Source organism: Coccomyxa subellipsoidea (genome assembly GCF_000258705.1).
Source record: "Coccomyxa subellipsoidea C-169, whole genome shotgun sequence".
NCBI lineage: Eukaryota > Viridiplantae > Chlorophyta > Trebouxiophyceae > Coccomyxaceae > Coccomyxa > Coccomyxa subellipsoidea.
The window spans coordinates 1,662,342-1,689,420 of record NW_005178042.1 but is presented as its reverse complement, the minus strand read 5'-3'; the positions used below and the strand labels follow the sequence as shown (position 1 = coordinate 1,689,420).

General features: G+C 52.0%; 5 protein-coding genes across 5 annotated transcripts; 4 read left to right on the top strand and 1 right to left on the bottom strand.

The window, feature by feature from the left end:
* Positions 1 to 132: 132 nt before the first annotated feature.
* On the bottom strand, positions 133 to 4,068 carry COCSUDRAFT_45823 (hypothetical protein). Its single transcript, XM_005651833.1, has 11 exons — positions 3,825 to 4,068; positions 3,527 to 3,663; positions 3,275 to 3,393; positions 3,048 to 3,163; positions 2,701 to 2,936; positions 2,509 to 2,597; positions 2,154 to 2,403; positions 1,715 to 1,997; positions 1,449 to 1,512; positions 1,078 to 1,246; positions 133 to 886 (listed from the first exon to the last, which is right to left on the bottom strand). The coding sequence occupies exons 1-11, from the start codon at positions 3,946 to 3,948 to the stop codon at positions 650 to 652; spliced, it is 1,824 nt and encodes a 607-aa protein (XP_005651890.1). The 5' UTR covers positions 3,949 to 4,068; the 3' UTR covers positions 133 to 649.
* Positions 4,069 to 4,864: 796 nt separating this feature from the next.
* Positions 4,865 to 8,047, top strand: COCSUDRAFT_55361 (DNA polymerase delta small subunit like protein; the record flags this gene model as incomplete). The annotated part of the gene is made up of 8 exons (XM_005651832.1): positions 4,865 to 4,916; positions 5,029 to 5,132; positions 5,295 to 5,474; positions 5,785 to 5,970; positions 6,269 to 6,378; positions 6,785 to 6,946; positions 7,277 to 7,545; positions 7,920 to 8,047. The coding sequence occupies 8 exons, from the start codon at positions 4,865 to 4,867 to the stop codon at positions 8,045 to 8,047; spliced, it is 1,191 nt and encodes a 396-aa protein (XP_005651889.1).
* Positions 8,048 to 10,790: 2,743 nt separating this feature from the next.
* Positions 10,791 to 12,185, top strand: COCSUDRAFT_55360 (hypothetical protein; the record flags this gene model as incomplete). The annotated part of the gene is made up of 4 exons (XM_005651831.1): positions 10,791 to 10,821; positions 11,014 to 11,108; positions 11,232 to 11,372; positions 11,673 to 12,185. The coding sequence occupies 4 exons, from the start codon at positions 10,791 to 10,793 to the stop codon at positions 12,183 to 12,185; spliced, it is 780 nt and encodes a 259-aa protein (XP_005651888.1).
* A 5,122-nt stretch (positions 12,186 to 17,307) lies between these two features.
* On the top strand, positions 17,308 to 22,222 carry COCSUDRAFT_39044 (hypothetical protein; the record flags this gene model as incomplete). Its single annotated transcript, XM_005651830.1, has 6 exons — positions 17,308 to 17,644; positions 17,702 to 17,830; positions 19,236 to 19,291; positions 19,627 to 19,834; positions 20,818 to 20,912; positions 21,284 to 22,222. The coding sequence occupies 6 exons, from the start codon at positions 17,308 to 17,310 to the stop codon at positions 22,220 to 22,222; spliced, it is 1,764 nt and encodes a 587-aa protein (XP_005651887.1).
* A 2,263-nt stretch (positions 22,223 to 24,485) lies between these two features.
* COCSUDRAFT_55357 (hypothetical protein) lies at positions 24,486 to 25,079 on the top strand (the record flags this gene model as incomplete). Its single annotated transcript, XM_005651829.1, has 1 exon — positions 24,486 to 25,079. The coding sequence occupies one exon, from the start codon at positions 24,486 to 24,488 to the stop codon at positions 25,077 to 25,079; it is 594 nt and encodes a 197-aa protein (XP_005651886.1).
* Positions 25,080 to 27,079: the final 2,000 nt, after the last annotated feature.

Genomic DNA, 27,079 nt, shown 5'->3' with positions numbered 1-27,079 from the left:
TCACGAGTGGCGAACCCAGAGCCCAGAGGGCCATAGGGCATACACAGGTCCCAAGTATTGCAGTGCAATGCCAAGATGAAATGCTTAAATACGAGGGGTACAGCATCAAGCAATTGCTTGTAAGTCCTGCATGGAATACTATTAGTATCCGATTAAGCTCATGAGCAGTACACGGACACCGAGTGACTTAGTCAACAACAAATTTCACAATGTCAGCAATTTGAAGCCTCTGAGAGCTCCAAGTCAACCTCACAACAGGGCAGCTTGCAGAGTTCTGTACAATTATGCAACGGCAACTCAGGCAGCCAATGAAGGGCGTCTGTTTTAAATATTAGGTCACAAGCGAAATTCATTTATTGCCTTGCAACTCAGCAACAGAAGCCACAAGCTTAATTGGATCATCGAGTTGCTTTGAATGGTAATGAGCAGGCCATGCACGCTGTGCTGACAGTCGTGGAGTAGCAGGACATCGCCCATTTATATACACATCCAGATGCTTCTGCAGCAGGGCAGCTCTTGAGTCAGGCACCAAGCTGTGCATTGGCAGCGCCACTTGCAGCTGACCTTACTCGCGAAGCCCCCAGGGTTGCACAGACTTGGCGCCTACAGGCATGTACCAGCCAACAGGGCAGCCTTGAAAGGAGCCTCATCAGGAGGCGAGCAGTTTGGGGCGGGCCGTAATGCTGATGTTGCCGTAGGGCGCGGGCTGCTCCATGTCAACATAGTTGCGAGTTTTGAGCACGAGCAGCTCAAAGAACCAGCGGCAGGCGTCCAGGCGGCTGTGCCCGTCCACCAGATCATCCAGCATGACCTGCCCACCGGTGGCCGCCGCCGCGCCGCTCGCCAGCCGCCTCTTCTTCTTCCCTGCCGCTCCCGACAGCTCCGCCTGGGCACAGTGAAGATACACTCACCACAGGTTCATGTGGTCCTGATCTGCACCCAGACTCGGCTCTGTTGCCAGCAATGCCATAGCAGGTGATCATTGATGCCTGACATACTGTCAGAGAGCCTTGTAGCAAGACGTTGAAGCTGCGAAAAATGGAGTGTTCAGGGCTGCAGCTTGAAGAGGGTGCGCACCTTGAGGCGAGCAGCTACATGCTGGGTGCGGGCGGTGAAGGACGTCTTGTCGATATCGGGCTCATCCTCGCCCCCTTCCAAGTCGCCAAGGGTGTCCAGGCTGTCCAAGCTGGCCTTCCCAATTGTGCTGGGAGAGTTGCCGAAGCCCTGGTCCCCATCCATGGTCAACCTGGCAAAAAATAGAACCCCCATTTTCTTAAGTCTCGTCTTTTTCAAGTCTTTGAGAACGTTTGTTTCATGTCCATGTAGCGACTCACATCTCCGCTGGGAATGAAGGCAGCCAACAAATTCGTAAGAGAACCGCTCCATTACTGTGTGTAGGAAATTAAAAAAAGCGTCAATAAGTGGGCGTGAGAAGAGTTGAAGCGCACCTGCGAGAAGCGCGGGATGGAGAGGTGGCCTGCTGCAGAGCGTCATCATGCTCCGGCATGACATCTGCGCCCATTGCTGCATCGTATCCCCTTTCCTCCTCAAAGTGCATTGGCTCCTCATCTGATAGGCACAAGAGAGTTCAGTTGTGCGTTACCATGCCTGCAGCCTTTTACCCGCCCACATGGCGATCATGTTGCAGAAAAATTCAGGTGATTCCCTTTACAAATGCACGATTCGTGGAATGCAACTGGCAGCTGCAGCATACCCATTGGCGGTTGATGAAAGTCAGCAGGCGCTGCATCTCCCATTGGGCTCTGAGGCGGCGCGTCGGCAGCTTCTTCCGCCGCGGCAGCTTCCTGGGCCGGGGCAGCTTCCTCTACATCTTTCTGCACGCCAGCGCGCCTCCGCCGCCGCGCACGGCCAACGCCGGCCTCGGTCGCGCCGGTGGCAAAACGGCGCGAGTATACCTCGTACAGCGGGCGAGCCATGGCCATGGACAGCGCTGGCCGCAGCAGGGCATTCTCCGCACCCTCCTCATTGTACTGAGCCTGCAAGAACAATCACTCTTGGATCAGCCAGACAGCCTTATAATGTCTACCATCAGCGCTTCACACCAGTAAAGCATCACACCTCCTTGTTCGCATTAGTTGCGCTTATAGAGTGCATGCTATTGGCCTAAGCCTCGCAGTCCATATAGAGCGCACTGTGGAGCCTACCACATGGAAGGTGTCGTGAGCGACGGGAAGAGGCTGCTCCGCCAGGGCGCGCCGCGGCCGCAGCAGCGGAGCGCGGTTGACCAGCAGCGCGCGAATGGCCGGCCCGTCCAGCTGGGTAGCCGGCTGTGCAGAGGCGTTGATGTCCAGCTGCGCCCTACGCTTCTTCTCCCTCTGGCCGCCGCCAGCCGCCCGCTGTGGCGCAGGGACCGGGGTCTCCGCAGCACCTCCCAGGTCAGGGCTGCAGCACAGCAGCGGCTTTACTTAGGGAGAAATTTGTTGACCAGGCGGGATAATTTAAGAAGAACATGAAAGAGGAGCCAAGCGCAAGGGTGAGAGGGCTCACATGAAGTCATCCTCGGGCACTGGTAGCATGTCCAGCTCTGCCAGACCATCGTTCATGTGTTCAGGAGTAGGAGGCTGGTCGTTGAAGTCCTGCATGGCAGACAACACTAGTGCAATTAATCATTGTGGGCCGCCAGAGGAGTGCGCTGCGTGATCATAGCATGATAAACCGGAGGACTAGGTTTCAGCATACCTCTCTGGAAGGCGGGGCTGCATCAAAGTCCGGCATGGTTGCCATGTTGTCAAACATGCCGTCAGGGGGTGGCTCCATGCGCTCGTCAGCATTCGCATCATAGCTGCCAGGGGTCTCGTCCCCGGCAAAGCCCGCTGCATCCGCGGCAGGCATCTCTCTCCGCAACAACTCTGGCTCGTCCAGGGAGAGGGACATGTGGCGCTCCATCTCATCTCCAGACACCTCGAAGCGTTCCTCTGCACCAGACAAAATAAGTGAAGTCACAATTGGAACCATATTTCCATTACAGTAATAAGTAGGAGTTGAGCAGCTTTATCAAGATGGAGTGCAAGAGGCCAGACCAATACCTCCATCTAGGGATGTCTGTGAACCCAACAGCATGGAGATATCGTCCGCAAGGAGAAAAGATTCACGCTTGCCCAGCGTAAATGATGAGGAACGATCCGAATCGATAGAGTATGACCTGCAAGCAGACAGGGGGCATCAACCACTTCTGGCAGCATATTGAAAAGATATGGAGCAGTAACAGCATGCATGCTTTGCTGCAAGTGCCATGTGTAGTGCCAGTGCTTACTCATCGTTGAAGGAATCTCCCAGAAACTCAATGTCATTGTAGTTGTCTGGCAGCGTGATGGCGTTGTGAGGCGCCACAATGCCATCATTCGGCAAGTCTACATCACCAGGCTTGAATGCCTGCACAATACCAAAGAAAGGGTTAGATTGTGACAATATGGGCAGCAACCACTGGATGCTTCCAGTACATGGTAAGGAAGTGAACAGACTTCACTTTGTCAGTTGCAAGGTAGCAGCAGCTGTGAGAGCTTACCAGTTTGATCTTGACGAGAGCATCATTGCAGTCCTGGAAAAGGTAGCCAACCTTCTTCTGGTGCACTTTGACCACACCAAGAAGTAGCTGTCCCGACAGGCGCAGTGCTAAAGGGGCCTCAGGATTGATGATGGAGTCTGCGGTTAACCACAATATAAGGCACAAGGGCATTCCAATATTCAAGAAAAGTGTTCCCCAACATTATTAAGACACATTCAGCGAGTCTTCTGTTGAATCTCAAAGTATCAGAAATGACTCCAACAGTCGTAACATCCTCAAATGAGTTGTTGTTACATACCTACTGTCACCGCGATGTTTGTATCGAAGACTTGATTGCGCTTCAATCTCCGGTCAAGATGGGAAGCAATCCAAATGGTTCCCAAAGGCCCCTTCTTGGCCAGAATCTGTGTCGAGTAAAACATCTTCCGAAAGAATGTCAATCACTCAAACAGTTGTAAAGGTTCCGAAAATACCGCTGTGTCCAGCGCGTCTTGTCCGTTACAGCATGCATTTAAGTCATGCTTCCTCAATGTGTCTACGTGAAAGAACGGCTCCGTTTGCATTGCAATTTGGAACGCATGCCGTGCTGTGCTTCGCCTCCAATACACCAAACACCCTGCTGCAGGTACAAACTCGCGAATGATGGACAAGTCCTGGCCTGTATCGATACGTAAGCACATTTGCTTTGTCTTGATGAGAAGGATCGTAACTGTCTCTTCTTCTGTGGGGAAGTTCTAGGAAGGGTTATAGCCTAAAGCCTTGAATCAGGATCACCACCTTGATGTCAATGAGATGAGGGTAACTGTACCATTCTGAAAGAAGAGGTCCTTCAGCAAGATAGAAACTGCATCTTAGGGAGTACTCGCATCCTGTCTCGCTAAGAAAGGTAGGTAACTTATCATATGACGACAGCGATGGACTTGGAAGGGCCCTTAAGGTATGCAATTCACGGCCACTTACAATTATCACTAACCTTCTTGGACAATCAATTGGTTCACTGCGTCATCGCGAATGGTAGTAAGCACTGAAAGGAGCAAGCAGTGAAAAGCCTTTCTCATGTGCAGGCAAGCTGTAGCCCTTGATGACATGATGTTGGGAACAAGCGATGATGATGGAAGCGTTCGATTGCAACGAGCAACTGCAACTTACATCAACAAGGTGGATCCTCAGTGATGGAAGACGCTGCTGGTCACACTGCCAACTGCCAATGTTTATAGAACTACGTCAGTCCACTTACACCAGTGATTTGACAAATGTTCACAGGATGAGAGATTCAGGATCGAGAAGCGAACTTACGACAATCAATACGCCCAGCTGTACTACTGCCGCTTGCTGAAAATGGCACCCAGGCTGAAGCAACGAGTGGAACAGCAGTGGCCAGGAGTTCCAGGTGGGCACCTGTCCGGAGAGTAGTCTTCATAGTGTCTTTCCTGAAAGGTGGAACAGTCATGCGAACAATCCTCTATCCAATCTTATCATGAACTTGTTTATGTGCCTCGCAGTCACCAAAATCCTGGACTTGCCTGAGAACCAAGAGGTTGCTGTCCTTGGGACGCTCTACAAGGAAATGAAGCTGAAGCCTTCAATCCTAAACGAATACAACAAGGTGCCTCTTGTTCTATACCTCCTCAATCATGTGGAATTTGGTCCCTACCTGTGCAGCCACCGTTATGCTCTGCAGGTCTCCTGTGAAATGTTTAAAGTTTAGAGTGGTAAATCTGAAATCCTCACAGCTCAAATCACCTTTCATCAACTGAATGTGGTGCAGGAGCGGGGGATAGAGACGCTGACAGGGCATACAGGCTTTGTCAGCGATGATGACAGCTTGGTGTTGGAGGATGAGAGCGCACGCATGGCGCTGCGTGGCATCGATGCCGGCCCGCTCGTCACCGGCGTGATTGCCGCCGTGCGCGGTGTCTCAGCGGCCAACGGCGAGTTCCATGTCAAGGTGCGCAGCTTGTCCCTCCTGCAGGGGCCCTGAATTTGATGCATGAGCGTAGGAGACATTGTGGTCCAAACTATAGTCCAAGCACTAGTTGACGACACTGCTGCAACCGCGTTACAGCTTGTATAGTCAAGGTTTGCGTCTTTGCCAGTAGAACAACTTTCTCCTTCTTGGCGACTCTTGAAGTTGCTGCGGTGGGAGAACTGTGTTCACTGATTGCACCAACGGCACCCCTGCATGGCCGACGTACGCGATGTGAATACATGCGCAATGGAGGAAGAGCTGCGATCGCAAGGCGTAGTGTGCGGCGCAGGACATGCTGTTCATAGGGCCGCAGCCGCAGCAGCCGCTGCCCGAGGCGACCGGCGACAAGTATGTGGCGCTTGTCAGCGGCCTGAGCGTGGGGGGCGAGGCCGGGGAGCCTGCGCGCGTGGCGCTCCTTGTGGACTACCTCGCCGGCCTCCTGGGTGGCCTTCCAGAGCAGGAGCAGGTCGCGAAGGTGTGCTCATCTTTATTACTGAAGTGCTTGAACACGATTGCTTTCGAGAGTCCTTGTACTTCACGCATGTTGTACGCGCTTGATGGGCCCTGGACGAGTGACTTCATTCTGGTGTGGCTTTGCTTGCCTTCCAACATGGCGTCTATTGAGGCGTTTGCTTCTCGTTGCTGCGTTGCCAACCAAGAGGCATGGGATGAGTGACACCCATCTACGTTGCTTGCTGGCCAAAGGAATGTGTCCTTTTCACATTTTTCCAGAGGAAGTTTTCTTTCAAACTGGTCCAGTCGTGTGGTTGCAGGTGGTGCGGACTGTGATAGCAGGCGGCCTGCTGCAGAGCATGGAGGCCCTGGTGCAGGCTGCTCCCCAGGCCAAGCAGCGCCAGCAGACAGCCGCCCTTGTCCCCATCAAGTAAGCCCACATCCCAGCAACATGTCAACGCTACATTAGCTCGTCCAGTGAGCCCTTCCTTGGCAGCTCTGCAGATGCGTGGGTGTGCAGTGAGCGGCAAGAGTATCAATTTCAACAAGAACGAGAAATATCTTGCTTAGGCATTAGCAGGCATTGTGCTTGCCTAATCCCAGCTGAGAGAACACAGCTGGTTATACCTATTTACAAGTCTGCATAAGCCATGCACAACAGGCTGGTAGTGACTGTCAGCAGGCATGCTTGCTGCTCTACGGTCGCACCCCTGAGGTGTGTCTGCTCAGTTGTCCAGCTTAACAATTACCAAGCCTAATAGAAGAGTTCTTCCTTGGCGTGTCTGCAGACGTGTGGGTGTGCAAAAGCGGGGGGTGAGAGAATGGTGACTGTGCAGGGACATGGACATGTGCTTGACACAGCTGGTAGGCGCCATGGATGTGGATGTGATGGCTGGGGCTACGGACCCTGCCAACCATGCCCTGCCTCAACAGGCGCTCCATCCCTGCCTGCTGCCGGGCGCCGTCACCTTCCCCACCCTGCACAGGCAAGCTCTGCTGTGCTTCTCAAACTGAATCACCCATCTCTTAATTAAGCGGCCATCTTCAGACGTCTGGACAAACAGCTCCCATCAAGTCCTGTAGAAACAGTAGTGCATAGCTGACTTGCGGATGAAAGATCCCGCAGATGTTGCAGTACCACTCGCCTGCCTCTCATACTTCAATCTTGTGCATACACCTGCACCGCCAGTTTGGGTGGATCTGGTCTGGGTAGCCGCAGAGCTGAGCAGTGGGCTTGTGCAGGCCTCTCCTTCGATGGAAGTTTTACAGCCAATCTGGTCCGCTCTGATCTGTGGGGCTGCGCAGCTCAAGGTGCTGCTGGGGTGCAGGGTGACGAACCCGCACGAGTTTGAGGTGGACGGAGTGACATTCCTGGGCACGAGCGGGCAGAACCTGGAGGATATAGACCGCTACTCCACAGAGACTGAGCGGCTGCCTGTATTGGAGCGCCTGCTGGAGTGGGGCCATCTGGTGCCCACAGCCCCTGACACCCTAACAGCCTATTCCTTCCCCGACCGCGACCCCTTTGTTATTGACGCCGCGCCCCACGTGCTCTTCGCCGGCAACCAGCCCGCCTTCGCCACCCGCCTCGTTGAAGGTGCGTGCATTTTTCGGTGCTTGAAAACACAGCTTTACCCAGTTGTTAGTCAACCCCTACCCTTGTCCAGCAAGCACTGCACTGTTGCAGCGGGCAAAGCTTTTCACGACCTGTTTTGCTGATGTCGACATCAGATCGGGCTTCCGTGAGGGTGAAAGTGTATCTAAACGGCAGCGCAGGGGACCATCATTGTCCAAATAACATGCCGTTCTGAATTACCGTCTCACCCGTTGCTTTACGTCAGGGCCTTATTGGCAGGAGGTCAGACCTGCATGCGATGGCTTTAATGTTGGGGAGGTACATCTGTGGTATTCTGAGTAGCAGGGTAATTTGGGGTGGGTCAGCATGAAAGAGGCATTGTGTGATGGATTCAGGGTTGGAGGGACAGAAGACACGCGTGGTGTGCATTCCCAAGTTCTCCAGCAGTGGCACGCTGGTGCTAGTCAATCTGAGGACTCTCAAGGTGCAGCCGATCACCTTTGACACCCGCATGGACGTCTGATGGGTCAGCGGAGCTGCCAATAAGGAATAGACATGGAAGGGCAGAATGAAATGCAATGCAGAAGGCAGAAGGCAGAAAAGAAAGGCAGGGAGATGAAATTGAAAGGATATGTGACCTATTGCAAACAAATCTGCTGCACCTGTGGATGTGAGGCTCAGACACACATCTTCAATTGTAAGTTTGCCGAATACTTGTAACTTCCAGATCGTTATTATGACGTTCGTGAACTAGAGTTCTCCCAGCTCTGCAGATCGAATTCATATGATGCATGATGCATGCATGATCAGTCCTAGCTTCCTTATGCACCATGGCGACACGCATGCGCCATTCTTTAGTGAATCAATGGAATTTCTGCAATAAAACTCACGAAAGACCTTCGTCAGGAAACCTTGAGGAATTGAAAGTACTACCAATGTTTATCTTCAGATGAGCTTCTCTGGTTGAGACCACGCAGCTGCCCAGGATCCGAATTTCCTGGTGGAATCTTTCAAAATGGAATCTGAGCATCACAGGCACCTGATGCCTCTGTTTTGGGAGAGTGCTAGCAGATCGCCTACTTCGATACAGCCATCGGACAGTTGAAAGCAAAAGCATCGTGGCCAGCCGGTGATTCGACGGCAACACGGGAGCAAAACCATGCGGGTGCAACCATCCAGTGTGCAAGATCCTGTATCTTTTGGAGTGTGGCGAGCGCAAAGGATTTCCTGGCAGGGTCAGATTGAGCAAAATCGATCATTTATTTGATTTTGCAACATGCTTTCAGCGTCGCTTCCCTGGTCACCCGACGCTCAGTATGGCCTTGATAAAGGTGGACACTCGTTCGCTTCTTATTTTCCCAGCCATAAGAATTCTGGTATCTTTCCTGCTCCCATGGCCAACCCCGCATTTTTGTCTGATGCATCCCCAGAGGATTCGAGAAATCAAATTACCTGGACGATTGGATGTGGTGCAGAAGAGATCCAGATTGGGCAAATGAGGGAGGAATGTGCCAACGAAGCAGCTTGGCTCAAAGAACGATGCAGTCAAGTCATCAGGATGATCATGAGAAAGTTCTGTCGTCAAAAGGATGCACCGCCTGCTCACAACCGTTGCCCACTTCTCATCGAAATGCCCCGAATTTTCCAAGAAATATCCACTGTTGTAACCACTGCCAGCTGCTAATCTGGGAGTTGGCCACCTGCAGAGTTGCTGGGTGATTCAAGTGGTAGCCTGTAAGAAACAGCTCTCCCAGCAGATGTGAAGGAGTTCCTCGTGCGCGCATTCCGCCACGCTCTCCAGAAGAGGGCTTTCAGGAAACTGGAGGCTTGCGAAGAAGTGCTGGAGGATAACTCACAGGATGTAGGTTTGACCTCTTACCCCCATGCCCTGCGAATGACATTCTGTTACACCTGCGAGGCAGCCCTTCCTCCCTTCCTTGGCGCTCACTCTATCTTGATGTCGGCGTTCTCTAGTAGCTTGATTAGATTCCGTCGTATTGAGGATCTGCCTGCTTAGAGTGATGCAGACATATTTGTGTAAAACATGCCACTGGCAGAAGCGCTGAACTCTGAGAGCTGCAGCTGCATGGATGTGCAGGACAGCGCTGGAGGCTCCGCTTCATTCTATAAATGATCTCTACTGCAGTGTTCAGCTGAACACCAAACAGGCGCTGAGTTCCGCTAAAGTTCTCTGCAGCAGGCATGGGCTGCAATGCTTGCATAAGGATGCCTATTAGAACATAATAGGAGGCACTTGTGTACTGTGCTACTGGCATGTACGTGTGAGAGGGCTCGCGGGGAAAATTTGCGGTGCTTTTCACTCGTTGTCTAGACAGATCTGTGCCTTCAAGTTGAACGGGAAGTGCAACTTTTTAAAAAGGCTTTAAGATGGGAACAATGCCAGAGATTCTGGGATGATGAGCAATCCATTAAACAGTAATAGGCAGAACATGGCACACTCCTACAATCGCCCTAAGATGCGGTTACTCCCCTGTGCTATAATGCAGCCCTGCATGATCATACTCTTTTCTTGGACAAGTCGACATCACTGATCATTGATGTCATCCCCCTCACCCTGCTCATGCATCTTGAACCTCATCACCTCAGCTTGCGAGGAACACGTAGAAGCCGTAGCTCATCACGTCGTGCAGTCTTTGCAGAGAGAATTGTGAAAATATTGGAAGCTATAGAGATCTTGCACCAGTACTAGAGTCGAGATTGGTCGCCAGCTGTAGCCTCAATGGAGCGATGGATCCGATTGCATATGCAACCTTAGTCTCCTCTGTCGTCCAGCAGCTACGAGATGCCTCTCGAAGTCCCGGGCCTAGATGCCTGAAGGACCCAGATTTGCTGAGAACAATCGCCAATAGAGCACGATGCGCAATGTCAACAGATCCCACAAGACAGGTGCTTGCTTACGCTGCGCAGCAGTGTAGTCCCAACTTCACCGAGCTAGTGTTCGACAATGCGTCGTTAATCCTTGAAAGTGGCACTGCAAGCTTTGATAACCACAAAGATATCACCATTTCACAGCAAAAACAAATCTTAATAATATGTGGGCCTGATGGGCAGGGTCAAGAACTTCTTGAAGGACCCTTCACGTTGCCACTTACAAGCCATTTCAAGGCCTTGAATGGTGCGGAACTTTGATCATTGCAGTCATGCAGCAGTATATTACCCCAACACACTCTTGATGTAAAAGTCTCGTCCTGCTCCAGAGTTGTTTGCATTTAAGATGAGAACTCGCGTTATTACAAAGCGCAGACATGATCGGAGAGGAGGCCGGTGCAGGCAGTGGTGAGCTTGAGGGAATGCCAAAAGGCATTCACAAGCCTGGCAGTGTTTACTGTGGAGCAGCTGAGTCTGAACCAGTCCTTGCCAGACTCCAGAAAGACCTCCACGAAAATGGTGGGTGCAGTGCAGCCAAACTGACACCCTTGCAAAATTTTCCAGGTTCATGATCGCGTTCAAGCAATGTTGATGTGACAGGTGCTGCCAACTTTTCAGTGGATGGCTGGCAAATGATTGCAACACCAAAACCTGGCCGTGAATCAGGCAGAAACTTCTCGTACATTCCACCCCAGGTGAACATGAATGCTGCATGCATACTCGTGAACCAACTGTGCTGAGCAGGCGGGTTACGTGCTAAATCGGCGGCTTGAGATCTTAGAATTGGTCAGAAGCGTTTCCACTTCATTCCTGTGCAGGAGTGGGCCGCCGAGCACGGTGTACGCGAAGGCGCAGACCTGACCAGAGTCCAGATCAAGGATATCCTGGGGCTGATACCTCCTCGTCAGAGCAGAGCCCGACTGCCTTCAGACTTGGTTGCAGCAGACCAACTTGGCGAGGTCAGTGTGCTTGGAACTTGAGTTCTGCAGCTGGGTCCTGCACAACAGAGAGATCAGTGCACACTCCATTTTGAATCGGCAGTGCAGAGCCCAGCTGACGGGCGGTGTAAATGCTGAGCACCGTGCCCACGATTGACTGGGTCTTGCTTGGATCCGTCCAGCCCATCAAAGGATAGGTTTATGGCTTCTTTTACTTGCAGCTTATCTACAGATGCACCTTGGCTGCTGGCAAAAACAGCGTATAACATGACAAAGTGCGCAGCAAGGATCCACAAGGCAGCAACACATGCTATTTTGCAGGTGAAGCGCCGGAAGGAGCTTCCAGAAAGGGCTGCCATGAAGAGGGTAGCAGGACACAGACATGCAGATGTGGAGGCCGCCGAAGCAGCAGTTACCAAACTGAAGGATGACACAAGTGCCCAGCAGAAATCTTCAGAGGAGATGCAGGATGTGCAGCAGCTGCTCGGCAGCTACCGAGAAAAGTTTGCTGGCTTTGAGGACGCAGGGCTGAAGGATGCAAAAGCAAAGCGCGAGCTCAAAGCAAAGCTGCAGGAAACCGAGACGAAGCTGCAGGAAATTGAGAGGAAGCTGCAGGACGGCGAGGGGCAGCTGCAGGAAGGTGAGAGGCAGCTGGAAGAGGAGAGGGCAAAGGCTGCTGTGCTGCAAATGAAGTTGGATGAGGCTGAGGCAGCTTCAGCCAGCTTCCAACCCCTGTCAGACGATAAGATAATGCTGGCAGCCATCGAGCTGATGCACAAGTCCCCGGCCCAGAGGCAGCGTCTGATGGAGATCGGCGGTGCATTCTCCAATTGAGGGCTCACAAGAAAAACATGATGCTGCTGCAATGACGGGCAATTGATTGCCTTGGAAAGACATACTTACTGTAGTTTATGGGGCTTGACGCTGCACCCCTCTGTTGGCCTGGCCACGAAATGCGAGGCGCAATCAAACGATTGCAGCCTATTTATGCTGCCCAGAATTGGACTTGCAAGCGTGTGAGAATTTATGTCAATGAATGCCATGGCCCAATGCTAATTTGCCTTGACTTCATTATACAGCATCATGTCTGGATTCTAGGTTCATGAACGGTGATGATGGAATCTTGACTGACGCTAGTGCTGCTATTTTGGCTTATCCTCAATATTTGGTGGGTTACCTGATAAGGTGATATTGTTTTGATCAGTGCCTAGAATGGCGTGTGCTGCTGCTGCGGCATCTATTTGTGAGTATTGCTGAAACGGAAGCGCTGAGAGCGCCAGTGACCCTTAAACGTTGCAGGATGTAAGCATAGAAATACGGTATGTGGAGCATTAGTGGTACAGTATTCGTTTCCAAATGGAATTGATCATGGCATTGGTGAGAGCTCTGTCATGCCTCTTCCCCATGGGGATTTTCTTGGACACATCGATTTTTACCCCTCAAGCTTCTCATGCATCTCGAACCTCATCACCCCAGCAGAGGCTCATTGTGGATATCCAGCAGTCCTGTTCGACAGGACAACTCCAGACAGGTTCATGGGAATACAGAAGCACCTGCAATGTATCAGAGCTGAGGCTGAATGCGAGCTAGAGCCTGCACACAGAACATTAGTGTCCGTCTTCTTTCTGCCGAAGCCAAGCTCAAGTCCTCTTCGGGGCTTCCTCATCTAAAGGAGCCTGTACACAGTTGCAATTGCAGGAACCATCGGCGACAAACTTCGGAGCGCAGCAATGACAGACCCACCAAGACAGGTGCTGGGCGCAGCAATCAATTTAAATTTACTACCAGCAGTCTTGATCGACAGTGCTTCAGCGTCACCCTTTCACCAATTGTTTCTCCCAAAATATACCTACTGAAAAATATGTGGGCCTGATGCGCAGGTTAAAAAGGGACCCTTCACTGTGCCTCTCGCTAGGAAGGCCAAGGCCCTGACTGGTGCGCTGGACAGTGTATTAAATTTTTTGCTTCTGCAGCATATGTACCACAGAACTACTTGACTGTCATGGGCTCATCCTGTAACACTACAGTGTTGGTACCACCAGTGCATCAGAGCAGAGACATGCATGTTTGTGTGCAGATGCGATTGGAGCGGAGGCATACGCAGGCCTTGACGCAATGCCTCAAGACATTCCAATGCAAGCGGCAAATGCTCAAAACGTCACAAGCGGCCTTGACTCAGCCCTTGCCAGACTCGGGAACCACCTGCACGCAAACGGTGGGTCTTATCCTGCCCTTCTTCTGAGCATTACATGCCTGCCCATGTGCTCTGCATGTGGTCTGTACAAGCAAATTCACTTCAGGAAAATCTGCAGCACTTTGGCAGGTGCCCCCAACTTCTCCATGGACGGCTGGCAAGCCATCGCAACACCAGTAGTGAGCCGCAATAAAGACTATGCTTTCACATACCTTCCACCCCAGGTGAGCCTTCTCATTGGATGCAAGTACCCCAATATCTTCTTACCTTTGCATGCATTTCAATTGCCGGAGTCTGTGCTTGGCTTTGCTTGTCTGCCTTGCATCCTCTCCTGGTTCTGATCAGCACAGTAGCTTATGATGGGCTGAAAGAACGGAGCTATGTAGAACACTCTGGGTGTTAGAAGAATCTCTCAAGTGCATAATTTTGTCTGTGCAGGAGTGGGCCACGGAGCACAGTGTGCGCGCAGGCGCAGACCTGACCAGAATCCAGATCAAGGAGTGCCTGAAGCTGGTGCCGCCTCCCCACCAGCGGAAAAGCCAGCAAAGACGCCAAAGTTTCCTCCGAAGTCCTCTGGAAGACCCAGGCCTTCTCAGCAAGGTCAGTTGGCCTGTGGCTGCGCATTTCATATCATTAATGTTATCACACCATTTTCCTGCCAAAAGGCAAGGCACGTCCTGCAGACAGCTTGAAGCTGCAGTTTAAGGCTGCCACAAACAAATCCCTCTCGCCAGATCCAAGCAAGACCCGATCAACCGTGGGCACGGTGCTCAGTATTTATACCGGCCCCCGCCAGCCGGAGCACTTAATATTGAGTCCTGTATTATGAAGGTGTCTCTACAAAGAAACTGTAGGGTGCATTCCCTTCTGAGCTGTCTTGCATGCTGTGTGGTCAGGTGAAGCGCAAGAGGAAACTTCCAGAAAGGGCCGCCAAGAAGAGTGCAGCAGCAGCAGCAGCAGTGGACCATGCAGATGCGCAGGCGGGCGATGAGCAAGCAGAGATTCCCAAAGAATGTGCTGCAAGGAAGCAGGCATCTACAGAGGAGATGCAGGATCTGCAGCAGCTGCCCGGAAGATACCGAGACGGGCTTGCTGGCCTTGAGAATGCAGGCATGAAGCATGCTGCAGCGACGGAGAAGCTGAAGGCGAAGGTGCAGGTAGCCGAGGGGAGGCTGCAGAAAGCGGAACGGCAGCTGAAGGAGCAGAGGGCAAGGGCTGCTGCGCTGCAAGTGGCGCAAAATGATGCTCAGGCAGCTTCATCTAAGTCCCAGCCCCTGTCAGAGGACAAGATCGTGCTGGCAGCCATCGAGCTGATGCACAAGTCACCGGCCCACAGGCAGCGGCTGCTGAAGATTGGCGGTGCATTCTCCAAGTGAGGACTGATAAGGCCACACGAGACCACATGTGGCTGCAATAACGGGCAGCAAATCAAGTAAGTTTGGCAGATATCCAAGTGCTGTCGGAAAATGATAATAACAGCTCCTTATGAAGCTTGGGGCTGCAGCCCCCTGGTGGCCTGCAGTGCAAAACTCCAGCGAGTGCAGCATATGCGATGGTGGTCATATTTTGGACTTGCAAGTATGCATGTGCTTACATCACCGACTGCCAGGGCCCGGTATTAACATGCTAAGTTGCTTTCATATGGTATCGCATGTTGAATGCTGATCTCAACGCTGATGATGGACTTGTGACTGGCGGCGTGTTCAATTGATCTTACCATTTGTGTAAATACATGAAAAGTGTGCATGCATGATTGCACTATTGTTGGTATTAATGTAATGATGCTGACCTTGTGACCCATCTAGTGCTTGCATGCTTGTGAGCTCTTTGATGACTTCTCTCTTCCTTGGACGCTGCCCTGAACGCCATTACATCAGAGTGCTTTCACGGAGCTGGAAAAGAGAATTTGTGCTTGTCGAGAAACCTTGAGTGCTTTTATCAGCGTAAATTGCCTTGATATGACTACCGATCGATAGAAAGGGACAAGAGAGCTTCAAGGAAATCTTGACTCCAAGAGGAAGTCTCGCCGACAGCCAGACGAGCAGCAGCGCAGGGTGAGTCACAGAGTACATATCGCTTAAGCAGGTCAGTGGCAACCATATGCTACACTATCGTCATGTTTGGAAGAGAAAGCTGAGAAGCAGAGAAGTCGTCCGGATCGATAATACCTGATGTCAACACGTAGGTTCTGTCCTTCTCATCCGGGCACTCATGATTAGCTAAGGCCCGACCTGCTTGTCATGTGTGCACACTCAATGACAAAAGTTCTGTTGTCTTGCACCTCTGACAAATTTCCTCTCCAATAGGTAAGCACAGATTGCATCTCCTTGCTTTGCATAATCCATCAGAATGCCGGCCAGGATAGACAATGAATTGATTCCAAGCAACGCTGTATTGAACAGGGGCCATCTAATGGAATTCACCTTTGGGCAACGCCAGTCAGGAGCACAGACTAGACGCTTTCCTTCCGCTGCTCATCAAGTCCAGGTGTGCCTTCTGACCTTTGTCTCGGCATTCTGCCTTGAAATTAACATGCAGCCATGGTGAGAGATTTTGATGCGGGCGCACAGGCATGCAGAAACAGCACCGCCCGTGTCACTCCTGCCGCAGCACTATATGGACTCTGCATGGCACCAATTACAGTCGGTAAAGCACCCACAGGCCTAGGCGCCGCAGAAAGGTGGATCACAACAGAAGCCGGCACAGATAACCAAGGGGTACTGGCCCACAGCCCAAGAGAGCTGTGCTTTCCAAAAATGATCAAGCGGTCCATGGAATGGCCATCAAAAGCATGCCCCAGCAGAAGAGCTTGGAGCCGGGTCTTGGGATTGAATCGTCCCCCATGGCCGCACACCAGCAGGCACCTTATAAGCATCAGCTCAGGACAAAAGGTGCGCACCATCTCACAAGTCTTATATCTGCTCAGAAAAGCTATTGCCTCCGATGCAAGTGCTAGGCTTTCAGCTTCTGCATGCTATATGTAATTGCCTGTGGTCTTGAGTTGTGACAGGGCGCTAGAAGGCACGGACGCAGTTTTTTCTACTCGTGCTGCTTTGAGTTTATGTTTATTTTTGTTTTACTGGATGTCATGGAAATTGCACCCAATTCATTTGTCTCAGCCATTGCTTCTCTCTCCGAAGTGCAGGTAGCCGACAGGATGCCTTTGGACCATCCAAGGAAATTTTTGAGGGCCTAGACAAGCTGCGCAAAGCAGCATCGGCTGCTTGACCCCCGCAAAAGGGTGAACACAGGGCAATGCCAAGGGAGGTCCTTAAATTGACGCCGGCCTTTGCATGGACAGTCATGCGCGAGACACAAAACGAGGCCAAACTCAGGGCCATTGCAGACAGTTCAATGCCCTTCAAGAGGCCCTTTACAACCAAGGCAAACTTCCTGGCTCGCATCAAATATGAATGGGAACGAGAGAGCAGTCATTGGCACTTGAGCAAAGCGCAAGCGCAACTGATCTGACAAATCTGCAAGGTGAGACATGTACCTAGATGCCAAGTTGTCGACAACCGCACATCAAGATTGATTACTCTGCAGCGTGATGCTCAACCCAGGCTTTGCTGTGCAGGTCTTGCAGAGGGGTCAAGCGTCGCCCTGACTGGCTCCCCCTGTCAGGTATCAAGTCCTCCATGACAGTGTTTATGATGGAGTTGCAGATTGTGACTGAATTCCTTCTTCATAGATCATGCTTCTCATGAGGGCACTGTATTCCTGACCTGCACAGCCTGCATGCACAGGCTGGAACGTTGGGCCATGGCGCCGCAATTGGACACGTGTCAGCAAAAATTTGCAGCTGGAGGCAACACCTGGCATGCCAAGCGGAGCCACATCAGCACTACAGAAGCAGCTCAAAATAAGACAGGCAGCACTGACACAGAGAAGAAGGCCATCAAGAAGGCACTGCAATTTGCCGAGGCAGCCACAGCGTGGCAAAGGCAGAGAGTGCAGCAAGAGGCACTCAAGGCTTTAGCCGCACCTCACATCACAGACATCCCATCAGGAGACCTTCTGCCGTCCATCACAGAGGCGCGGCTGCCCTCCTTGTCAGGGCAGGAGCAGCAGCAGGAGGAGCAGAAGGGCGCTGATGCAGGTGTGGAGCTGCAGTAACTGCGTTCTGCATATCGGGACAGGATTGCATGTGCTAGAGACGCAACTGCCAGAAAGACCGCAGCTATGAGGGATGAGCTGAGCGCTCAGCATGCAGCGGCAGAGCGAGAGTGGGCACAGGAGAAACAGGACCTGCAGAAGCTGCTGAATGAGCAAACAGAGAAGACCCGTGAGCTGCAATCAGCGCTGCAAGATGTGCAGGAAACCGGCAAAGAGCTAGCGCAGCAGAGAGCGCGGGCCGACAATCTCCAGGCTGCACTGGAGAGGGCTCAAGCAGCTGCAGTGCAGGCATCGGCATTGCATCAGCCAGCAGTTGCAGCCCATGCAGTGCTTTCAGATCTGCACACGGTGCTGAGTGCTTTCAGCATCCGCCAAAGGTCTCCGTGGTTCAAGCAGTTGCTGCGGTCTGCTTTGAGAGAGAGAGACATTACTATGCGAACATGTGAGGCTGCGAGCAGCTAGGGGTAGTTAAAGAACAAAGTTTGTTCTCTTAATACCCCTAGAGCAGCATGGTGCAATGATGAGAAGAAGCACTGGCTTGAAATTTCTGAGATTGTGGAGATCCACAAGGCAGAAAGATGTCTGACATCTTTTGCAGGAGTTTTCGTGGCGTGTAGTCACAGCACTGATATACAATAAGGGTTTTTGTGTCTTTGCGCACATGCATGGCGTACTGATCCGCAAGATATGACTTCCAGCTGTTGGTGAGCATGAAAACATAGTGAGAGTAGTTCATGCACGTTGCTGCCCACAGTGTGCGGCCATGCCTGATTGCCGCTGCGGCAGCAAGTCATCTTCACCTCGTGGTGACAAAAGAGAACAAATTGCAACGAGCCTGTTCTTTAAAAGGTACGCTGCAACAATGCCAGTATATAATGGTGAGTTGAGCTGGTCATGTCTGTTCTTTTTGATACATTTTTTCGGTGAGTCTTACAAATCTCGTGGATTACAAAATTGAATTCATGATGGACTCCACAACATGAGGTAATGACGTATTTCGAATCTTAACCAATGATCAGGTCGGTGCGACCGCTTTTGCATCCAATTAAGAGAACACTGGTGAGCAAACAACAATATTAGCTTGTGGACTGTGGCCGTCCAAGGGCTCGAAGGGGCTCTATATATCTGATCAGGACTTTGGGACTTCAGACTCTGCATTCCGTCTGTACGACTGTCAAAGCGCGTGTTTAGTACGGAGATTGTCTATTCTGCCATTCGAAATAATTTAAGAATTTTAAGTCAGACAGCCAATAGATGCACTGTTCGTCCTCCTGCCCAGGTGCTCAAGATTCAGATCTTCCTAGGGCTTACAACGTATGCTTAACTTATACCTCAAACTCAGCGCAGTAACATCATGGCAGATCTGTGTATTATATGTGGTAAATATTTTTCCAGTTCACCAGAGCTCGTGACGTCTTCGAATCTATATGCACTTCCTTGTTCCATCGAACGATTTGATAATCCCTTTCAGCTGCATGCTGACTCGTGATGTTTTCCTGGACATCAGGCCTTCATCTAGCTGAAGACATGCTTAAGCTTAGAAAGGACGGCAGGCCTGACTTGCGCACTGCCAGGGTTGGGGACCTTGACCATGCACTGGAACGCCTACAGAAGGGAGTACAAGCGGCAGGTAAGGCTCTGCATTTCTAGAGCCTCATTTAGGCCAATTCTGTCTTCCAATCTAGGTCCAACTGCAGCACCAAGGAGACAGCAACATGTGCAGCATTGCTTGTAGGTGGAGAGGGCTTCAGTTCCCACGGCTGGCAAGCAGACACGGTAATCTATGGGTCTCAGCGGCTCTACAGATATCTGCCTCCAGATGTGAGCCTCTATTCTTGCCTGGAATGGTTGCAAAATGCAATGCATAACACCTAAAGCACATATCTTGAGCATGCTTTCTAGCTGTGTCAAATTGAATCTGGCCCTCCTATTGCCCTGAAGCCTCTGCAATTTCTGGCAACTCAGGACTGGGCTGCCAAACATGGCGTGAAAGCTGGCAAGAAACTGCTGCGAAAAGATATCTTCAAGCGGCTGGGTCTGGTGGCTGCAAAGTCAAAGAAGAGCCAGAAGCTCAAGCGGCCCATTGGCAGACCCAGGGGCAGCGCAAAAGCTAGCTCAATCAGTGCTGCAAATTCCTGTGAGGATGTTGACAGGACCAGCAATGGCGCTGATGGTGAGCAAAGCACAGAGCCGCCACAAGAGCTATGTAATGGAAAGGAGCAGCAGCTAGAGGGCTATGACCAGCTTCCCAGCGGGACAGCCCAGCTTGGACCGCCGTCACCAATTGCAAGGTCCCGCCAGCAATCTCAGATCGCTGTGCCGGAGGAAGGGTTCCCATGGCTTCAACAGCCCGCCACAGAAGAAGGTTTGTGCTTTTGGACAGAACTGCATGCATGCATGCCAATGGTGCTTTGCTGCAAACCTGCATGACAGCAGTGTTGGCACCGGTGGTTCAATGACAACAGCATGCAAGTGGATTTTGTCGTAGTCCTTTGTTTTACAACACACAGATATGCGGTCATGAAGCTCTGCTGAGCTGCTTGGCCTGAGAAAAGGGGCATGCGTTGCCAGGAAGTAGTGCAGATGTCTTCAAGATAGGGGCATGGCGGGCTTTGCATTTCTGACCGGGCATCGAATCAGGCATGCAAGTCCTGCATGAGGGTTGCCGCTGCAATAAGAAGAGTGATTGACCGTTGCTTATTATGCTCCTCTTTCATGGGTTTGTCCCGAAGCAGGTATTCTCGAGTGCTGGTGGTTTTATAGCGTGGGTGTGAGGCATGGTGGGTAGTATCTGTGAGAGCAGAGCTGGGTTGGTATTTTTCTATTCCCACTTGCTTGAGCTGTTGTGTTAAATAGGCCTATTTCTTTGGCAGGTGAGGGAGAATTTTGCCTCGGCCGTCAGGCATCCACAGTAGAACACGACCGGGCCCTTGCGCGCCTGCAGAGAAGGATTTATAATTCAGGCAAGAGCTCACTGCCCTGACCGACTGAGGCACTTGTCTGGCAGGATGAAGTAACATGGCATTGCAGGATGGTCAGTTGATGAGTGCGCACTGTCCTGACTGAATGCAACAATCGGGCAGGATGAGGAAACATGGGTTTGCAGTATGATCAGCTGATGTGGGTGCTGATTTTTGAAATGGCATGTTGCTGCAGGAGGCGGGGGTTTTCCTGTGGATGGTTGGAAGGCAGTGGGTACACCTCGGCCTGGGCAACCTGAGAAGCTCAACTACCTGTACAAACCCCCTCAGGTGATTTTTCATCCCATTAAACTGACGTCTCCCATGGTCCAGCTATGTGCCATTTCAAATTGAGGCCCTCATCAGCACCTTTGCTTCGCAGAACCGAGGCAATGCATTACTTAATTGATCAGCCACAACGGACTGCGTGTATGCAATGTGGTCTATCGCGCTCTTGGGCCGGAGGTGTCTTGTGTGTTGAACGCATTGCATGAAAACTGCAATGCAGACCTTTCTGCTTACATTGGTGCTCGCACTGCCTTGTGTGTCTTGCATTCACTCTGGACTTACTGTACTGAAAAAACTCGACTGAAAAAAAGTTCATTTAAAAAAAAAAGAAAGGAAGAATCTCATTCATACTATTGGTGGGCTGCGTTGCGCAGGATTGGCACGTGGCCAAGGTGGACCGTCCCCTGAGAATGGTGGAGATCGAGCGCCTGCTAGGTCTCAAGTGCACCTTCAAGCCCGCGTGGAGACACCCTGCCAAGAAGCGCATCAACTTCAATGAGGCCAGCACAGCAGCACAGAGCTATGCCACTGCCAGTGATGCAGATGCAGATGCTGATGGCCATGCTTCTGAGCAGCCATCCAAGAGGCCCAGGCAGCCTGACAGCAGCGAAAAACCCCCAGAGGAGCCCGCCATGGAGCCTGCACTAGCATGTGAAGCAGAGCCGCCGGTCATGGACAGTGCAGCTGCATGCGCATCACCCAGCACTGAGTTGGAAGAGGGAGTTGAAGCAGCGGGCACTCCAGAGATGCCAACAGAATCCTTGCCAGGGGCGCTGCAGCCACAGCAGGAGGAGCAGCCACAGCAAGAGGATGCAGATGACGTGTGTACCATGTTTGTCACTGTGAGCAAAGAGCTCAGCCAGCAGCGTGCAGCGGCTGAGAGGGACTGGACACGCAGGCTGAAGGGCCTGCAGGAGCAGCTCAAGGAGCAGGCAGAGAGTGCAGACGGGCTGCAGTCGGCACTGCAGGATGCGCGCGCGGCAGAGGGACAGTGGGATTTGGAGAAACAGGACCTGCAGTCTCAGCTGCAGGGGGCTCAGGCAGAGTGCAGCAGGCTGACTGTGCTGGCAGAAAGAGCTGGCGAGGTGCATGAAGCGGCAGAGGGGCAGTGGAATCGGGACAGGGAAGTTCTTCAGAAGCAGCTGAGGGAGGCAACAGAGAGGGGTGATGCACTGCAGTCAGCGCTGCAGGAGGCTCAGGCAGCTGCAGGCAATGGGGAGATGTGTGACCTGCACATCATGCTGAGGGCCATCAAGATCATCAACGAGTCCCCATCCCTCAAGGGGGATTTCCTGTCCGCTCTGAACCTGTAAGGTGCCAACTGCAACGACAGAGGTGTGCGGACATGAGTATCTTGGGTTTGGCGTAATTGCTCTTTAGTTCTTGCAGCAGGCGGCGCCTGCAGGCCATGAAGGCCGTTCTGATGTGCGCATCATGCTGAGGGTTGGCGGCATCTTCAACGAGTCTTCATCCCTCAAGGAGGATCTGCTGTCTGCAAGTGGCCAGTGAATGTGCACGTTGAGAACTATGTAGCTATTGTAACGTGTGCACAGGAATCTTCCCTTTTATCGTTACAGCTATCTAGGGAAGCCCGCTCAACGTCTGGTGAAAAGGTCCAAATGGAGGGTGGAGCCTGCTTCAATACAAAGAGGTTTAGACTGCAGTCACTATGACTTTCAGTCTGTACAAACAATTTGGTAGGTTGAGACATCTGCAGATTCCCATATATTTCTGTCGCCAAGCTGCACAGAGAATCTTTTGAATCTATGGCGTGGCATATTATAACACAATTTTCCTGCCAGAAGCAAGGTGCGCCTGCAGACAGGCTGCCAAAATCCTACTCCTTGATGGACACTTGGCATACTAGTGTGCGGGGAACGACCTACAAATTGAGGCACTGCTGCATTGCTTTAGCAGTTTGTTGCCAACGTTGGTCGCTGTGCAAATGTCAAAGTACTCCCAACTTTACTTGAAGACTATGTGTAATTTGGTATACTGATATTGTTGAAGCGGCCCGAATCTAAATTCATGAGTTGTTCACGGACCGGCCCGGGCCGGACCCCATACCCCCATTCAAATCACATGCGCATGAGCATGCGCACATGCATGCATGTTATGCAATATTGACTACGATTGGGTAAGCATCAATCATTGCTGGTGGTAATGAGTATACTACGTAGGTCAATGCAATGCCATAATCATGGGAACAACGGATCTGGTGGTACGAACCTTGTTGCGTCGATTCAAAGCCATCAAACATTGCGCCTGCAGGGAAAGGACCCAGAAGAGAATTCAGGTCTGTGGACACTCATCTCGGTACCCTTGTTTGAGGCTCGGCTTTTGCAGTTTCGCGGAGATGGCCTTATGACACCGTTCTGGGCCATCTCAGTCAATGCATGGGCTTTGTTACTGCTGCCTTTCGCTGGTGAAGTCAGATTCAATTGCAATAATTCGCGAATGTTTGTACGCAGACAGCTTACAACTACATATTCTGAAGTTGACGAACGGACGCTGGACTGCTGCGGGACAGTAGGAAGGTCCCGAGGCGCAGGTATGCTGTTCTGCGACCTTCCATTGGGTTATGTAGACGTCTCCTTTAGTCAATGTTTTCCATTGTTGCGAGGCGCCTCTCAAAAACCAAGTGTGCGCTCCTTGAGCAGGGAGTGAGGTGCAACCTGCCAAGGGAGAATATAAATAGGGATACGATGAGATTGCGGCACACAACAATGTCTGGACTTTCCAATATTGTAGATTGGGTGGACCCTCCTTCGAAATTGGGTTGCAGAAACAGATCAGCAGAGAGACGGCGGTACAGAAAGGACTGTACAGAGCAGCATACAGAAGAGGACTCTCTGGAGGAAACTGGGGAGGAGGAGGAAGAAACTGTAAGCCAGTTGCCTAGAGGGAAATCTGAAACGGGTCAAACTGTCACTGTCCAAAGGCGCACAGGGGCTGATCTTGGCTGTGAGCACGCTCCACCAGATGTTGATTCTGCCCTTAAGAACTTGCAGAAAGATCTCATTGCATCAGGTGAGCGGGAGAGCATGCATGTTCAGGATCTTGTGAGTTCGTGCAGATGATCAAAACTTTACTCAAAGATATTGTCTATGCTCTCCATTCATCTGAAATAAGCTGCTTGTGCCAGGCGCCCCTGACTTCTCAGTGAAGGGATGGAAAGCAGTTGCAACCCGGAGGAAGAGTCTTCAGAGAGAGGTGTACAATTATATGTACACTCCCCCCAAGGTAATGCGCAATGCAGTGTATGCATGGGGACCTGTCAGCAGTTGCATGTGCTTTGGCATGCATGGACAGCACATGTCAGAGCAGTGACGAAGCAGACATGTGCTTTATATTCTTGTCTGATCTGCATGGTTGCACTTGCAGGATTGGGCCATTGAGCATAATCTGCCCCCAGACAAAAAGCCACTGACCAGGATTCAGATCAAGGAGCTCCTGCAGCTTGTGCCTACTTACAAGGAGCGTAAGAGGATCCGGATGGCAGCACAGAGCAGCAGCACAGGAGACAAGATACAGGAGTCCTTGGAAGCAGTTCAGAATGAAGGGGCAACCAGCAAAATGAGATCAGAGCAGCAGACGGTGCCTGCAAGTGCTGCACCTATCGGCAGGGCAAAACTGCAGAGAGCCGCAAAACAAACAGCGGCAGAGCGCATCCGCAAACATGCTCAGGGAGGCGGACCAATTGTGATTGCAAACAATGTGCATCTGGCGCAGCAGACAGCTGGGCAGTGTGTGAGTGATGCGCAGCAGCCGTCCAGGGAGATGCAGGATCTGCGAACATTGCTCAGCGAGTACCGTGACAAGGTAGCTGCTTTGGAGGACGCAGCACTTGAGCACTCGGCAGCAAAGGACGAGCTGGAAGCAAAGCTGCGCGACGTTCAGGAGAAGCAGCAAGCGCTGGTGGCCAAGGCGATACAGAAGGCACAAAAGGAGGGGCAAAGAGGCTCGGAGAAGCTGCAGAAACGGCTGGAAGAGCAGGCAGCAAGGGCAGATGCGCTAGAATTGGCGCTGGTGGAAGCTCAAGCATCCTCAGCTGCAGTGGGAGCCCTGTCAGACGACACCCTTCTGGTGCATGCTTTGGATCTCATGAAGAAGTCCCCAGCCCACAGGCAGCGTCTGCTAGATATCGGTCAGCTGCTTTGCAAGGACTAACTGGCATGCATGTGTGCCTCAAATGAGGGTGGGTGATCAGGCCGTCGCAAGCCGCTGCGCAAGAGGACCCATGAATGGACATTGAAAGTGTCAGACGGCACCCAGAATTGTTTATTTGGTGATTGCATGGTATGCGCAGCACGGACAGGCGACGCTGTGTCTGTATTTGTGAAGATGTCTGTCAGTCAAGTAGTAAGTTTTCTAGCTGCATGAGCTCGTGCCACGCAGTGCGGGGTGCACACATGAAGTGTGCATCAGACTTAGGAAGCCAAAGTTCTGTTTTGAACCCTTCATGCATGTAATAATAATAAAATTGTTGACCCCTTCATCCCAAGCATGCATCATAGATGTAGATCTAGATCCTGCGGTAATGTGCACATTTAAGTGCTAGTGACCAAATTGACAATGGGACGCTGAGGACGATTTCGATTCGTCCAAGTACATGCAGGAGTGCCTCGTCATCTGGTGGATGCTAACAAACCTCGCTTCCCTAGGGCTCAGCCCAGAAGAGCAGTGTTAATTTTGCACGCTCATGACGACCTCGTTTTCTGCGTTGTTACTCAGGCGATATTATTGGTGAGAGCTCGATAGTTTACAAGCAGTACAAGTGATTCAGAGGCCTGATTGTGTGAAGCCCTAAGCCTCAAGCTCCTCGTGGCGGTGTGCACCCGATCAAGCATTTGATCTTTCCATTGCCAGAGCGCAAGACTCTCGTGCATTGCCGAAGGCAACACCAAGGAGTTCGGGCACCTCTCCAAGACAATATGTTTGTGTTTCACAAGACAAAGATCAGCGCAGAATAAAGTCATCTGTCATGCTTTGTCACTACCACTGCGCAAGCCTGGTCTCACGCCGAGCTATCTCTGGCGCGGGTCTCTGCGCGGCCTCGGCTGCAGCACGGCGAATGGGTTGGCGCTCTGCACATTGCCATAGGCATTCTGCTGCGGCTGTTGCGCGGGGTACTGTGCGGGTGCCTGATACTGCTGAGCACCTGATCACCAACACACAAACTCATCAGCAACCCCATCATGCTCAACACAAAGTCATATTACAACCGCTGCTCCCCACAATTTCTGGAGAAGTTTGCAGCGCAGTTTGCAACGCAGACACGCGGTAGAATTTATGCAGTATTTTAGATAAAGCATTAATAATATCAATTCTCAACACAAGCTTGTGTATCTTTCTCATAAGTTATGCAACAACAAAAACACATGCTCGCACCTGCGTATGCGCCGCCTTGTGGGGCAGCAGCGGCGTAGGGCCGCGGCGGCTGCTGCTGGTACTGCCCGGCCGGCGCAGCATAGCCGCCACCGCCGCCAATCGGCTGGTAGGAGGCGGCCCCCGGCGGCTGCCCGTACGGGGCCGCGTACTGCGGCCGTAGAACCCTCGGGGCCCCGTAGCGCTGCTGCTGCGGTGGTGGCCCCCTGTACTGCTGCGGGGGCGCTGCGTACTGCTGCGGGGGCGCTGCATAGGGCTGCATTGGGGGCGGCGCTCCGTACTGCGGCCGGCTCGGCGCGTATTGCTGGGGCGGCGGCTGCTGCTGCGGCGGCGCGTAGCTAGACGCATAGGGGTTCAGCCCTCTGCCTTGCCTGCACACACCAATGCTCTTCAGTGAGCGTTTGTCTTTCCCCAGAGTTTCTTTTAAGCAGCTTTGCGCTGACAAAGATGGACTCTTGTGCTCTCAAGCGCTGCAGGCACTGAATTTTTTTCAGCTGAAGTCACAACAACGACTTTGCTCCAAGCAGCTGCTTAGAAGCAGCAATGGGAAGTCTTTCTCGAGTTCAAGGAATGAAGAATTGAGTTTGGAGGGAGGAACGCACCCATGGGAAGGTGGAGGCTGGTAGGGCTGCCCGTAAGCGCCGTTTGCATGGGGCGTGGGTGCATAGCCGGGGGCCGGCGCATAGGCCTGCCCGTATGGTCCGCTGGGGGGGCCTGCAGGTGCTGGGTAGTGGCCGGGCTGAGGCGGGGGCATCCCCATCCCTCCAGCCTGCAAGCAAGCA

Bases quoted from the DNA above. Each gene is read 5' to 3' on its own strand.
- COCSUDRAFT_45823 (XM_005651833.1), bottom strand. From the start codon at position 3,948: ATGTTTTACTCGACACAGATTCTGGCCAAGAAGGGGCCTTTGGGAACC. The intron at 3,164-3,274 runs GTAAGCACTGGC...GTCTGCTTGCAG, and splicing joins GGAGATTCCTTCAACGATGA to GTCATACTCTATCGATTCGG. The intron at 887-1,077 runs GTGCGCACCCTC...CACTGTGCCCAG, and splicing joins ATGTAGCTGCTCGCCTCAAG to GCGGAGCTGTCGGGAGCGGC.